General features: G+C 37.9%; 1 protein-coding gene across 2 annotated transcripts in view; it reads right to left on the reverse strand.

Moving 5' to 3' along the window:
• thada (THADA armadillo repeat containing) overlaps positions 1 to 14734 on the reverse strand; it is a 103885-nt gene that overhangs the window by 46312 nt on the left and 42839 nt on the right. For both annotated transcript variants that reach the window (XM_058794937.1, XM_058794935.1), the window contains exons 27-28: positions 8713 to 8802; positions 5268 to 5399 (exon numbers count right to left, since the gene is read on the reverse strand). In XM_058794937.1, coding sequence (XP_058650920.1) covers positions 5268 to 5399; positions 8713 to 8802 — 222 coding nt within the window. The remainder of the gene's footprint in view (positions 1 to 5267; positions 5400 to 8712; positions 8803 to 14734) is intronic.

Below are 14734 nucleotides of genomic sequence, written 5' to 3' on the forward strand. Positions count from 1 at the left end.
GAATTTCCATCTTGGATGATCTCCGGTAAATTCCTCATCCATATGTCCCAGGCATAATTTACTATAGATGTAAGCACTTTCAAACCAACCACTTACATATGTTCTGGACATGCCTGTGGCTGACAGACCTTTGGTCAAGGGTATTTGACACACTTAAGTAGGCCTCAACACCGATGGAGACCCCAACAATTGTTTGGCATTTCCTCAAGCTACAGCATGGAAATAAGATTACCGTCATGCTAGCTAGACGCACTTGTCTTGTTTTCAAAATGGATTTATCATTATATGCTATGTGAAGTCAATAAAAAGATTTGAAAGAAGGACAAAAAGAAGCGTTAGAATTGGGATACGTCAAGATTTCTCAGCCGTCAACTTGGTTTCCAGAAAGTAGACGCTCAAAAAATTATGGATTCTTGGGAGAAAATTTCATCCTTTCTTCAATCCATTACAAATATCCACTCAAATTCAACTACAATTTGATACGAAATACCTACTTTTCACAACCCAATCAACTCCTCAGGTTTTCCCTCACTTAACATGTTCATCTGGCCTAAAAGTTTGGAGAAACTAAAACCAAAGCTATTAAAAAAAAAAACATTTTTTTTGGCAATTGAAATAACACTGGGAAAAAAATAAATAAAGTTTATTACTACTAATATTACTAAAACTGAAATAAAAAATAATTAAACCTAAATTAGACATATAAGAAATAAATAAAAGAACATAAAATGAATTAAAAAATTAAACATTAATAAGTATATATAAATAATACTAAAATAACACTGCTTTTCAGTTGCTCTCGGCCAAGTGGCAAAAATAATGTTAGCTAGACACTTTTTCTTTTCATTTTGTAAATTTATCATTATGCATTATGCATCTAATAAGTTTCTGGTGAAAAAAATAAATAAAAATCCTGCTCTGCCCTTTTCCTCACTGAACATCATTTTCACTTGGAAATGTAATATTAGTAAACTAAATCGGAAAATGCTATTTTATGATGACTTTAAAGTGTTGCTGGCTTTTAAATGGTTTCCATCTAAGCTATTCTAGATGGTTCATCAACCATTTTAATCAGAGCTTGTGCACCTTAGACGACAACAACAACAACAACAACAAAAAACACACCTATCGTATTACAAAAACCAGCTTGATCACCTAAATCTGTCATGACCTGGTTTTAGCAGCAGGGTTTCCGGTCACGGCTCTCATGCACATAGTGTAAACCCATGTTTGATTAGCGTGTGATAATGTTAACAAATGGATTTTCACGAGTGCAAGATTCAGCCCAATTCAAATGCACCCATGTTTTCTTACAGTCAGGATAACAGAAAAGTTTGTTGCGTTAAAGCCCAACAAAGCCTGATTTCTCAAATATTTCACAGAGTGGAGCTTAACAGATCTACTCCGACACGAAGACGAGGCTTTGAAGGCTTAGGCACACAATACAAATTCACAGTGTGACCAGCAATAGATCAGATCTCTAGGATTTATAACGACGAAGATAACACTGTGGGCATAATCTAAAGAAAACAACTCTGAAAGAAGAATTAAAACACTGATTGTGGATTGAAATCACAGTCTGCTCAGGTAACTAATCACGGGTTGTCTCGTATGTCAACCAGCACAATAATTAACAACTCGGATTCCTCGAGTGCTTTGCTGAGAACTTGTGTTGTTGTAGAGAGGCCTGATCAACACCGGACACCCAAACACTCACAAATACACGCCTAGGGGAGAGGAGGGGGCCGTGGAAGCCAAAACCAAGCTATATTTAACATCTTCTACATGTGGGCTTCATTTGGGTGAATGGGCCTGCATACCTCCACTGACAAGAACCAGGCAGACCCCAATCCTCCAATCTCTTAACCCTTGCGCCCCTGCACCGAGAAAGGCTGGACTCTATTGACTTGGACTCTTCTGTTAATCTGAAGGTCTGACTCTCCTGTCATTCCTTGACTATTAGGAAAATCCACCCATAATGTGACATGGTTTAACTGAAGAGGGGGATGATGATCAGGTGGTCTTGCATTTGATTCAGAAGGGCTGAGACGTTTGCTGATATGTGGCCATGTGGTTTGAGTCTGTTTTTTATGGTGGCATTGATCACTCCGAGTGCATGAGAGTCGTGAGCTTGATCTGTTTCTCTCTGTTCGGTGTTATCTGTGTTCCAGACCCGAGGCCTTGAATCCTTTCTCCAGCCCCTCCACACCTCTGCTCTGCTCCGCTCCAGATGTCTGTAGCACACACATGGGCTCATAACACAATTATGATACTATACAGGCCCTGACACCCAAACAATGATCCAGGGCTTTCAAAATGCAATTAAATATATGTTTAACAGTGTTAAAGCCATAAGGTCATAAATATCTGGGTGTTGCAAGTGTCCTGCTGATATCATAAAATCTTATTAAAATGATACAATTCTTGACAAAAAAAAAACAAACAAACAAACAAACAGGAAACAGTTTAGCTAAATCTTTTATCATTATCAAAAATGATACAGCAGTTAAATATCTTTTTTTTATTATTATTTAGTCAAGGTCTTGTGGTACAATCAACAGTCATGTGATTAACCCATGAATTCATTTTTTGAAATTGATTTTATGATCCTGACCCCACAAAAACAAACAATAATAAAAATAAAAATAAAATTATGATATCTATGAATTACCATTTCAAGATTTGTAATTATTTTTACTTTGACAACTAAGGAAAACATAAATTAAAATAAAAATGTTAGCTTTTTTTATCCGAAGGTTACCCCACATTACATTTTTACACTACATACATAAAATTCCATTTTGGTTGAAAATGGCATTGATTAATAACATTTTTTTTTTAACCATATGAAACTGCACATTTAAGATTTGCTTTTGTTTATTGATAATCTTACATGTCAGTGACCTGAAAAAATCTTTCTAAAATATCTTCAATTATATAACAGTCCATAAAATCTGGAGGACATTGTTACTTATTTATTACAGAAAGGAATTATATAAGATAAAACCTATTTTTATGCATATATCCATCCATATATATATGTACATACACATCGTCTATGTCAATTAATTGCACTTATTTTGATTCCTTATCACGGACCTAAAAACAAACAAATAAGTGAATAAAGATCACTTTAAAATCACTATTCATTAAACCAAGAATTTAATAACAGCTCTAATATTTCCCATTTAGAAAACAGGCCACAACACCTTAATTCACACAGAAGCTGCAAAAACCAAACACGTTTTAACTAACGCACATACTTTCTCACTAGTTCAAATATACCCACAAAAATACAGATGACTAAACACACACACACACCGTGCTAAAAGAAAAAGAAGGCTAAAGAAAGTTATTGCAGAAGCCCAAACACCTTCCTCAGTGTGTGTGTGTGTGTGTGTGTGTGTGTGTGTGAGCGAGAGCACACAGACAGAACATTCCTGGCATAAACATTAGTGAAAATAATGTCACAGAGGGGAAACTGGTGAGAGTCCAAGGCTTTTGGTCACCAAAGCGAAAGGCAGCAACAGTTGTGCACATTCACACACCTGTACTCAATATGCTCATGTGACTTATCTAACGTGCTGAGCTCACCGTTCTGCTCTGAAGTGGGTCACTATCAGGATCACCAGTTTCAACAGAAGTTCTCTTACACGAGATGTTCTTCTTCATAACCGTTAATAGCATGACTAAGCTTACAACAACTTTACTACCGCATCGATCTAAACAGCAGATGGTGAGGATAATCATGAATTCACACTTGGTGGTCAACATTCTTGACAGGAAGTACTGAAAGAAGCTGTGTTATGATACGGTAAACATTTTGCATTAGAGTGAATTAGAGTAACAACAACTCCACCAAGCTGTTGAGTGTTGATTTGTAAACATGGGCGACCACAAGTTAATGTGCTAATGCATGACCATTAATGAATGACCCATTTATGTATAACATAATTTTTATTAATAGACTCAGAATGGAGCTTGCCTACATAGGCCTACATAGAAGGCCATGCTCTTATTTAAAAAAAGAAAAAGAAAAACCCTCCATTCCACACTAGCCTTGCCGTCTACATAGGCAGGTTCCTAACTGGAACACACTATAGGCAGTAACCCATGGGACTTGAATCACAATTGTTTTAAAGAGAGTATTGCATTAGCATGTTACTAAGCTAACAGCAAAATACTCATTTTCTTTAAAACACAAATTAGGTACAAAGTCAATTTTTATGACTGGAACTAGGAACTATTTTCTAAACAAATCTTGTTATTGAAGGAATTGTAACTATTTATATAAACTGCAATCTTTTTGACTCGTCTGCCATCTTGGAAGGAAAATGAGAGAAACAAACTGCCTACTTTTTAGAAAAAGTAACCAAAAACTCTGAAAAAAAGTCTGAAATCCAAACAGTCATAAACGGAAAAAGAGGCCCTTGCGTTTGTTTTGCTTTGTCATTATTAGATTGTGTGGGTCAACTTTTTAGAAAACCCTTTATGTCCGGGAATGCGCCTATGAAGGCAGCTCATGAGGTTTTGCAACAGAGCCTACGTGTTATTTTATTGCTGTACCTGAAAACTGATGAAATTGCAAAATGTATTCAACATACAATGAGATTTCAAATGGTGTCAGTCACGCGTGTAGCATGCAAAGTCAGGAGCTGTGTTATCAGAAGCAGCAGTGGGAGCAAGACTTCTCCACCCTTATTCTCATCCAAAACAAACACCATCCTGCTATTGTTTCTTTCATCCGAATAGATCTATTGCTCCCCAGCTGGAGGAACATAGTGTTCTGTGACACACAAACGGGAGTGGAAAGGATTACTCCTGACTCTGGGACCACAACCATGACCTATCCTTCACTCTGTCTGTGTGTGTGTGTGTGTGTGTGTGTAAGACCCATCTATGTTTGGATGCCTCTACAGGTAGAATGTAGACTTGTAGAATGTGTTCCAAAAATATTTTTCCTACTCTGTCTAAACAATGAAAAAAATGTGTAAATGGGAACAGCAACAGTAGCTGCACGTCTCAAGCATTACAAATTGTAAGAAAAGAAAACAAAATGTGGAGGCAGTGGAAAAAAAAATCTATTGCAGGAATGGATGCGCTGAGTTGACGGATAGAAAGACATGCAAAGGGAGTGGCCTGTGAGACGAGAGGGCTGAAAATGGTCAGCTGAATCAAATCAAAATTATTTTTGAATTAAAACATTCGGTGCAGATCATCTTTTGGTCAGCATTGCACTTTAAGGTAATCTAAATGTCTATACCTACCTGATGATTAAGGGCATAAAGGGAGCTAATCCCAGAGGAGATGATGAACCATCCATAGGAGATGGGTAGAGACGACCCAAAACCAACAGCAACAAGAAAAGACTGGGGTGCAGCTTCACCTGCCCTGAATCACTGAAAGAGAGAGAAAGGGAAATACATAACATTTGCTTGGCTAAAATACTTGACTTATGTAACTACCTTAACTAACACGTTAACTTCCTCAACTTATGTAATAATGTAACCAACTGAGGTGAACTACTAAATTAACAAAAGCTACTAACATCCTTAAACTAGCAAAGCTTCATTCACTCACTAACCTACTGTATATTACTAGCTGAACTAACCTAACTAACTTACCTGTATGTGGCTTCATACATGTCGCCAACTCCAACTAGAGTAACTTCCTCCAATAACTAACGTAAGAAACTAACTGAACTAACCTGGCTTACAGTACCTACACGCGAGTTCATAACTTATCTAACTACTAAACTACCATAGCTTCCTTCACTTACTAACACACTTAACTAACAGAACTAAGCCATACGTGACTTCATAACTTCTTTAACTTGTATAACACATTTAGCTAACATAACTTCCTCTAATGTAACTAACCTAAACTAACTTGTCTAGATGTTTACATAACTTCTCTAATTACTAAACTGCCATAGCTTCCTTCACTTACTAACATATATAACAAAATTAACAATCCCAACTAACTTACCTGTATGTGACTTTATAACTTCTCTTAATTATTTTACTAGCACAGCTTCCTCCACTTACTGATGTAACTAACTGAACTAACCTGCATGACTTTATTATTTGTCTAACTTAACCTGCGTAACTTCCATCACTTAACTAACATGCATAACTAACAGAACTAACCTAACTTACCTGTATGTGACTTCATAACTTTTCTAATGTGACTAGCATAACTTCATGTCTCACGAGACAGACCTCGGCGCTTCGACTCCAGAGGGTTAACCTAACTTACCTATATGTGATTTTATAACTTATTTAACTAGTATAGCTTACTTTAATAACATAACTTTCTCCAGATTCAAATATAAGTTACTAACTGAACCAATCTAACTCATCTATGTGATTTCATCATTACTTTAATGATTAAACGCCCTTCACTTGCTGACATTCAACAGTACTAACCTAACCAACTCACCTGTTTGTGACGTCATAACGTCTTTAACTTATTTAACTTGTATAATACAGTTAGCTAACATAACTTCCTCTACATACTAATGTAACTAACTGAACTAACCTATCTTGATGTGTTTTCATAACTTCTCTAATTACTAAAACATATATAACAAAATTAACTAACCCAACTAACTTACCTGCATGTAAACCTGAACAAACCTGTGTGACTTCTTCATTTGTCTAACTTAACTAGCATAACTTTCTTCACATATCAAACATATATAAATAACTGAATTAACTTACCTTTATGTGACTTTGTAACTTCTCCAACTAACTTATTTAACTAGTATAGCTTAACATGGCTTTCTCCAAATACAAATATAAGTTACTAACTGAACTAATCTAACTCCTCTATATGTGATTGCATAACTTCTTCAATGATTAAACGCCCTTCACTTACTGACATTTAACAGTACTAACCTAACCAAACTTACCCCCATTTGACTTCTCTAATTACTAAACTAGCATTTACTAAACTGCACTTGCTAATATACATAATGTATCTTACCTGTATATTATAACTGATGTTTTAGCTGAGGTTTCAGAATTAGCAGCCAGCCATTCCAAATACATACAGCTAACAGTTTCAATGACAAGATGAGCACATGTACACATGGTCACCATTACTAACCCAATGGCCCTGCACTTCCTTTCTCTTTTACTACATTTCTGCACATGTTTCCCTGACAGTCCAGTGGAAACTCAAGACTTAAGCCAGAGCAAACACACACACACAAAAAAAAAAAAATACAGAAAAACACAAATGTAAATTACTCATATCTTTCTATTACTCTGAAAGGGCCAAAATCTGTTCTGTTCTCTACAGGCCGTGAGCTTTCCACGGCACAGCTGCCAGCTGTGGATACGCTTGTCATTATTACATCAAACATGGCCAAACTCCCCACCACCAAGGGGTCCCAGGAGCCCGTAGACCCTGGGCCAGAGTGCAGGAAATGCTATTTTGCTAATCAAGGCCCGGGTAATGCGTTTAGAGTCTGATTTCAGTCAGGCACAGTATGGGACAGCCAAGAGCTTGAGATCATCACCAAGCCCAGGGAGACTGAAGTGTTAAACATCATGCACATTCAAGAAAAAGCTGGAAGGGGAGTGCGAGAACGAACCAATGAAATATGATGAATCAGAGGAATGGAAAAAGACGTTAAAATGAGCAAAAAAGTTCAGTGAGGGTGAAGAGGTGATAAGCCTGGAAGAGAATGTGAGATTAGCAAAGCGAGTTTCAGTCTTGGCTCCACTTGCCCCGGTCTTTTCATCTCATTTAATCTCTGGTGGATGTCCAACCGAACCCTCTCGGCACTCATTTCCCATGTTAAACGTTTAAAATTGTTATAAACCCCTCAAGCTGAGGCAAATCATTCATCACGATTTCATCCGTGCTCGTGAAATCTTCATATCACAAACCGGTTTACAAATTGTGAGGAGGGCGATGAACCGTATTCCAGCATTCCCACATGCTTTTTACAGCCTGCTTTCCTGATAAAAGAAACATTCTGGACTGAACTTCAATAGGAAAAACTTCTCAATCACACTAAATGGCGAACTCCCCCCTAGACATCCCATGATGCTCTTTTCATATTTGGTAAAGGTGGGTGGCACAAACCTCTTCGCACTTCTTTCTACCCTTATTTATATGCTAAATAATTTATAGGCGGTATAAATTACGAGCGTTGCAGAGCCTAGCTTGGCAAGTGGGACGCAAAGACTAGGCCGTGGGAAAGAGTCAGACCACTCTTAGCTAAAAGGAGAGAACGCCAGACTGAAAACGCATTAAAATAATTCGATACATATTAAGATAATATTGGCTCAAGGGCCTCTTGCACAACGTAAGTGCTATTTGGAAGAGTGGCGCATCAGTCTGTGGAGAAATTGTTTGAGGGAGATAAGAGACTAACATGTTCTCACAGCTGCCGAAGAGCGAGGTCTGGATCCAGCATGGCCGAAACTCCCACAAGCGGTTTACTTATCTGAGGCATCTCAGCTAGGAATCTGTCCATCAGTGTGGTCAAAATGCTTAATAGGTCTAAAGAGGCTTGATGGGCCACTTAAACGATCTTAAATAAGGGCCTCGGAGAAATTAAAGAAGGGTGAGAAGAAGAACTGGGTCTGTTAAGCGAACGCTGGGATCGTTCAGCTCTTTAACAACATCCGACGCAAATCGCACACACATTGCAGGGTCCTGTGATGTTATGGGGGCCATTTGTTGGGAAATTCTCACCTGTTCACAGAGGCTGCGGCTTCCTGTAGCTGACTGAGGAGGAAGGGATAGAGGGCAGGAAAACGAGTGAAAAACTCTCGGCCGGTCATCCTGTTAAGAGAAGAGTGAGAGAAATGAAGGTTAAAGTGTGTGTAGGATTGCAGATTAGATCAGATAAGAAATGACAAATTAATGACATTAATCTGACATCAATTGGTAACCAGTTGTTCCTGTTTGGCTGATAAGTTTCATAAGTGAGACTTTTATTTATTTTAACAGTATTTTGCAGACTAGAGCGCCTATTCTTAGTTTATGGTGTTTAACAGCTCTGTATTTTTCTGTTTTCTTTGGCTGAAAACAAAGGTCTGTTATTACACCCAAATGGTGGCTTGGCTTCAGTCTAAAAGGTTGACTATCACATGAGTGATAAAGGGCAAACATATTTGCATGCTATAAGGGTGCAAATATGGGTTTAATATGCATCTTCATGAATATATATCCTCATATTTAATTGTAGCTCTGATTGATTTAAAAGTGTAATTTTGGCCACCCCTGAAATAGGTCATAACACTGAAGTTACCAGAGAAGTTCAACTAAATATGCTAGAAAAACCTGCTCCTCCAAAAATGTGCATTTATTGCATAGACGGAGCAAGAAAATGGTGAAAATGTTTAAAATGCATGTGTGAAGTTCAGTTGAAAGCTTGCCCTCTTTGACCGGCTGTTAATGCCGTTAAACTGAGTGCAAGTAGCAAACTGTCTGCCTAACCACAATGCAAACAACAACAGTGAAACAAGGATGTGCGGTTTATCTTTCAATCAAATGTTGCATTGCCTACTATAGCAACAAAGAATCGCAGCATTTTCAGTACAGTCATTGAATGGTAGAAAAGTAAAACCTTTGCATTTAAAGTGAAAATAAGTTAAGAGACCCTCAAGTCATGCAGAGGTGTGTTATAAAATGTCTGGTATAAATAAATATAGTTATCAAGAATAATGCATTGATGTTTCAGTCGCCAGAGAAAGAGAACACAGAGGGCAGCTTTTCACAATTCAGTGAAGAAAAGTTTAGGATCAGTTGTGAAATTACATGATCGATCAATCGAAAATACAAAAATCACATAATACTCATAATAAAAACTAAAAAAACAACCACATGCAAACAAAAATTAGATTTTTCTGACCGACTGCATGTGTCAGGCTTTATAGGGTAAAAATATTCAAATATTACAAAACAAATTCACGGTGCATTATGGGAGTGTTTCCTTTGCTATGGATACATGCAATTCTTCCAAAAGAAGGTATTTCCTTTTGGAACACCCTTTGTGTCAGGAACGTGCTGCCTACGTAGGCAGCTCACTAGATTTTGGAACAGAGCCTAAGTGACACAAGGAGAGGAGCGGAGAGGAGAGAAAGAGACTGCAACCTTTAAAGGTCTGGTTTGTAAACCACTTCCTAAAGTCTGCGCTCTTTATAGCTCTATAAAGCTCTCATTAGTGCAGCCTCTGATGGAGCGCTGCAGGGACACGCGGCTCACAGGCCCTGCTTGTTTATTCCTTAGAAAGCAGCGCAGCTGGAATAAACCCTGGGAATTTCACTCGAGACAAATGCATATGTGTTAAGACAGACAGTGAAAGTGTATGCGTGTGTGACACACATAAACGTATCTTTATTTAGCTAAGCCTCTGTGTTTGAGATAGACCATCTAATAAAACTTTTTTTCTTTATGTCTAACTGAAACAGCCCATACAGGGCTAACTTTAGCTCAAGAGCCAATGTTTCAAACACACATGTTGTGACTTCAGCTATGTAAAATACACACACACCACATCCCGTTTCAACCGCTAATGCACACAGTCTGGTCTGAACTTAGGCCAGGGCACTGTCATGGTAACAAGGTGGGTCAGCTACGTCTGCAACCTGGCCACATGCTGCATGCTAGCAACACACACACACACACACACACACACACACAAGCTCTGACGTGGGCAAATGTGGTTATAGTTAAGCTCAACACAACCCTGCATACCTTCAGTATGGATTAGAGTCTTCCTGGCAAAACATTTCCAAGATGTCCATAAATGCATCCTGTCGAGCTTAAACCATCTTTAACCGCTTGTTTGTCATTACTTACGTTCACAAATGAATGTAAACTGATATAAATTTGCATATTATGTGTAATGCGCTTGAGTATGTTGCATAGGGCCACCATAACCACAAACGCTGAAAACACACACAACACTACAGTATTTCTTCAGCTAATTTGTTTATGTATAACGTAAATAACATTCAGATCATGAAAACGGGAAACAAATTTTGTATTTTTTGTATTGTGCACTAGATGACTGAGGTCAGCCAATAAAAGTCTTGGGGCCAAGCAAACTCTCTGATCATATTCTGATGAGACCAAGCAAACACAAATAAGCAAAAGTTTCTTCTTTGCGGAGGAAAACAGTCAAACAAGTTACTACAAAAAAGGCACATTTTAAAGAGTCCAAACGAAAATTACCTAAGCGAGAAGATGGTTTCAGAAGCTAGCCTTGTTTATAAACTTGAGTGCAACTGAAGTCATTACTTGTCAAAATATGTTTTATACAATGGTTTAAAGACTTTCGTTTTGTTTCGTTTCAGTGTTTAACTAAGATGTGTACTATTTGTTTTTCAAACTCTGATTTGACTCCTTTGATCTAGTCCAAATAGACCAACGAAAACATTACTCTGAGTGCTTTGTTTTGACCGTAATCATTGTTTTAACAGCAAGAAGCAGATCAATTCATTTTTTTATAGTTGCACAAAACAAAAAATCTAAATGTAAAACATGTTTGAAAAGCAAACCAATCCAAGAAACACAAACAAACCCCTCTTACACTAATGAATTCGGAAGAGCACAGCTACTAAAACTCAGATTTGATAAACAAATGTTTGATAAACAAATTAAACATTACACAACTCTCTTGTTTTAGGTACGCACATGACCTATGCTTTAGGTCCCAATATTAGAATGATTTCTGATGGATCATGTGACTCTGAAGACTGGAGTAATGATGCTGAAAATTCAGCTTTGCATCACAGGAATAAATTACATTTTAAAATATATTCAAATAGAAAATAGTTATTTGAAATAGTAAAATTTTCTATTTTTACAGTTTACAGTTTACAGTTAAGATGGTATTTTAAAATCATAATTTTTCACAACATTACTGTTTTTACTGTATTTTTGATCAAATAAACTTCAAACTTTTGAATGGTAGTTTTAGAGCCTTACACTTAACTTGTACTCTGACATTTAGAAAGGTACAATATCCATTTCCTTTTAAAAGCATGTGAATTCATAGCAAAGAATAGCGCAGAAGTACGTGAGATGGGTGCACCTTGCATTTGAGAATGCAGTCAGTCTTCTGTGCAAAAATAAAATTTGCATACTGCGCACAGTACACACACTTTATGCTGCAGAAATAGTGAGATAGTATGCTATTTAGAACATAGCCACAGTACACACAGATTGCAAACAAAAAGACCCAAAATGTCATAACAGAGAACATGTCAGAAAGTACATGTCAGCGCACAAATCACAAGACTCACAAAAACACTTGCACACAGGAAGAGAAATGAACAAAACAACAAGCAATAGCCGATTGACCCGCAGGATGAAGATGCTTGCCATACAAACACATAAAACTAAAGACAAACACATTGAGATGTTGGACAAGCTGGCGGCAGGGTTATCCAGAAAGTAAACGGTCCTGACTATGGGGAATATATCCAGACCGAAGAGTCAGCGTTATTTCATTGTGATTATACTGAGTTTCAGTGACCTCTAAATATTCAGCGTCCCTTTAGAAAATCCCAAGGTAATGCCACGGTCAGCTGACCTGGGAGCACATGGACTCTTTGAAGTGTGAGGTAGTCCAACACACTGGCTTGTGTCATAACGGCCCGCTCGATTTTCCAATTAAGTCCAATCAGCACGCCGATTAATCATAACAAACCATGATCTCAAGAGTGAGCCATTATTGTTTTTCAACGAGGTCAGTGCCACTCCTGTTTAGTCATTCCTCACTCCATCCGTGACCTCTCTGCATTCAATCCCAGAATGCATCAGGACATTCTTGCAACAGCTCGCGCTCCACTGGTTTGGATGAGATTAGGGAGCTGACGCAGAGCAGTCGCCGCAGCAGGAGGTCCCATCACGGCCCACCCGCCCCGTCCTGCGGTGGCCAGGGATCAGAGGTCGCGGTCAGCCGGGCAGCGATGGAGAGGGTGTGAATGTGTGCAAGAATTGTGTCAACGTTTGTGCGTGCTTGAGCAAGATGTTGTTAGCATTCCCTCAACTATGGAAAAGATAAACAAGCGTTGAAGTGCGTTAACCCCTGTGCGTCAGCTCCAATGCCTGTCAAGAGTTGAGGCTATCAGTACAAGGGAAGAGTTGAAACCACAAACAAAAGAGTAAGTCTTTGCGAGGGTGGATAAACGTGGGATGAGGATAGAAGCAGAACACAAACAAATAAAGGCCATCAGGGAGTTAGGAGGAACATCCAGAACATTTAAGGGGCTGGAAGGTGTCCATGCGCTGTAGGCCAACATACGACAGAGATTAATGACTGGAATAGAGGCTTGGAAGGAGAAAAAGCACAGAACTTCAGTGCCCCCTAGTGAACAACCCCTGACAGGGCAGGATCACACAGAACTCACTTCAAGATCTATTCACATCAAGTGAGCTGTGGCAAGCCTTGCATCGAAACGATGCATTGTAATGGAATGCTTGCATCAAGTCTTAACACTTGCTTTGCATCTGAAATGCCTTTCATTTTCAGTTGATATCACAAATGTCTCCTCAACCTTTTTTCTTATATATATATAAATAAATAAACCCGACCGATATGTTTTTTTGGGAGCAGATGCCAATACTGATATTAGGGAGTAAAAAAGCCTGATAACAATATATCGGCCGATATTCTTTATGTGTAGGCTATATTATAGTACAGTATAGTCAAAAGTTTGTACAAACTTCCTATGTGTGTGTCCAAACTTTTGACTGGTACTGTATATAGAATATATGGCATAAACAGAATATATATATACACACACAAACACATTTTTTGCAATGATGATAACTCAAATGTGGCGATCAAACACTTATAATGATGTGACAAACATAGGCATATGTAATGGAAGCAGGGTATTTAACAATTCAACAATAAACTTTATTATTCAAAATAAGTCTGGCATCAGTGCACTTAACAGTAAACTTCACTTCACTCATTATAAATAACTTAAAAAACACAAACAGAACAATATGTAACATAACCTGAATTAAGAAAATAAACAAGGCAACTGTGTAGGGCAAGCAAGCTACTGCCACTCCAACAGGGGCAGGTTTATGCAGGAAGCACAGCTTTTCCAAATGTAAACATCTAAAATGAATAAATAATAATAATGAATAATATTTTTTTCACAAATTCTGTGATGTGTATTTTCTGGTAATCAAATGAACAAGCAGAACATGAGGATTCGTATTTAAATAGTCTTTTTGCAGTTTAATATTCACAGACACTAGTCTATATCGCAATTTTATTTGTGTACTGACCTGTTTTTTATTTATTCATCAAAAATAAGACAAATTCAATGAAATTCCGCATTAAATTCCATTTTTATGAATGGATTCTGCGATTCCGTCTGCATTTTCCACATCGTGGAAATCACAGGGCCCTACTAATGTAGCAAACGAGTATGATAAGCTCATTGGGAGCGTAAAAGATGGGGACATTATTTATTTTATAGCATTGAGTCTCACCAACTAGGTGACAGCCTAGCATTAAATCACCATTCAACAGACTCAAGCCACCACCGCACTGCCATCTATTGGACTGCAGAAAGATACTAACTTTTCAATCAGCTATGTTATTGACTGTACTGATAAACTATGCTGACACACCATGTCTACACCGGATGCAAAAAAGCGACCGTTGAAAATTATTTGTACTGTGTGTCAGGACATCATAAACAGAACGAGGCATCAGTTTACTGTCGGGGATTTGTCGCGA

The sequence above is a fragment of the Onychostoma macrolepis genome, chromosome 13, assembly GCF_012432095.1.
Source record: "Onychostoma macrolepis isolate SWU-2019 chromosome 13, ASM1243209v1, whole genome shotgun sequence".
Taxonomy (NCBI): Eukaryota; Metazoa; Chordata; class Actinopteri; order Cypriniformes; family Cyprinidae; genus Onychostoma; species Onychostoma macrolepis.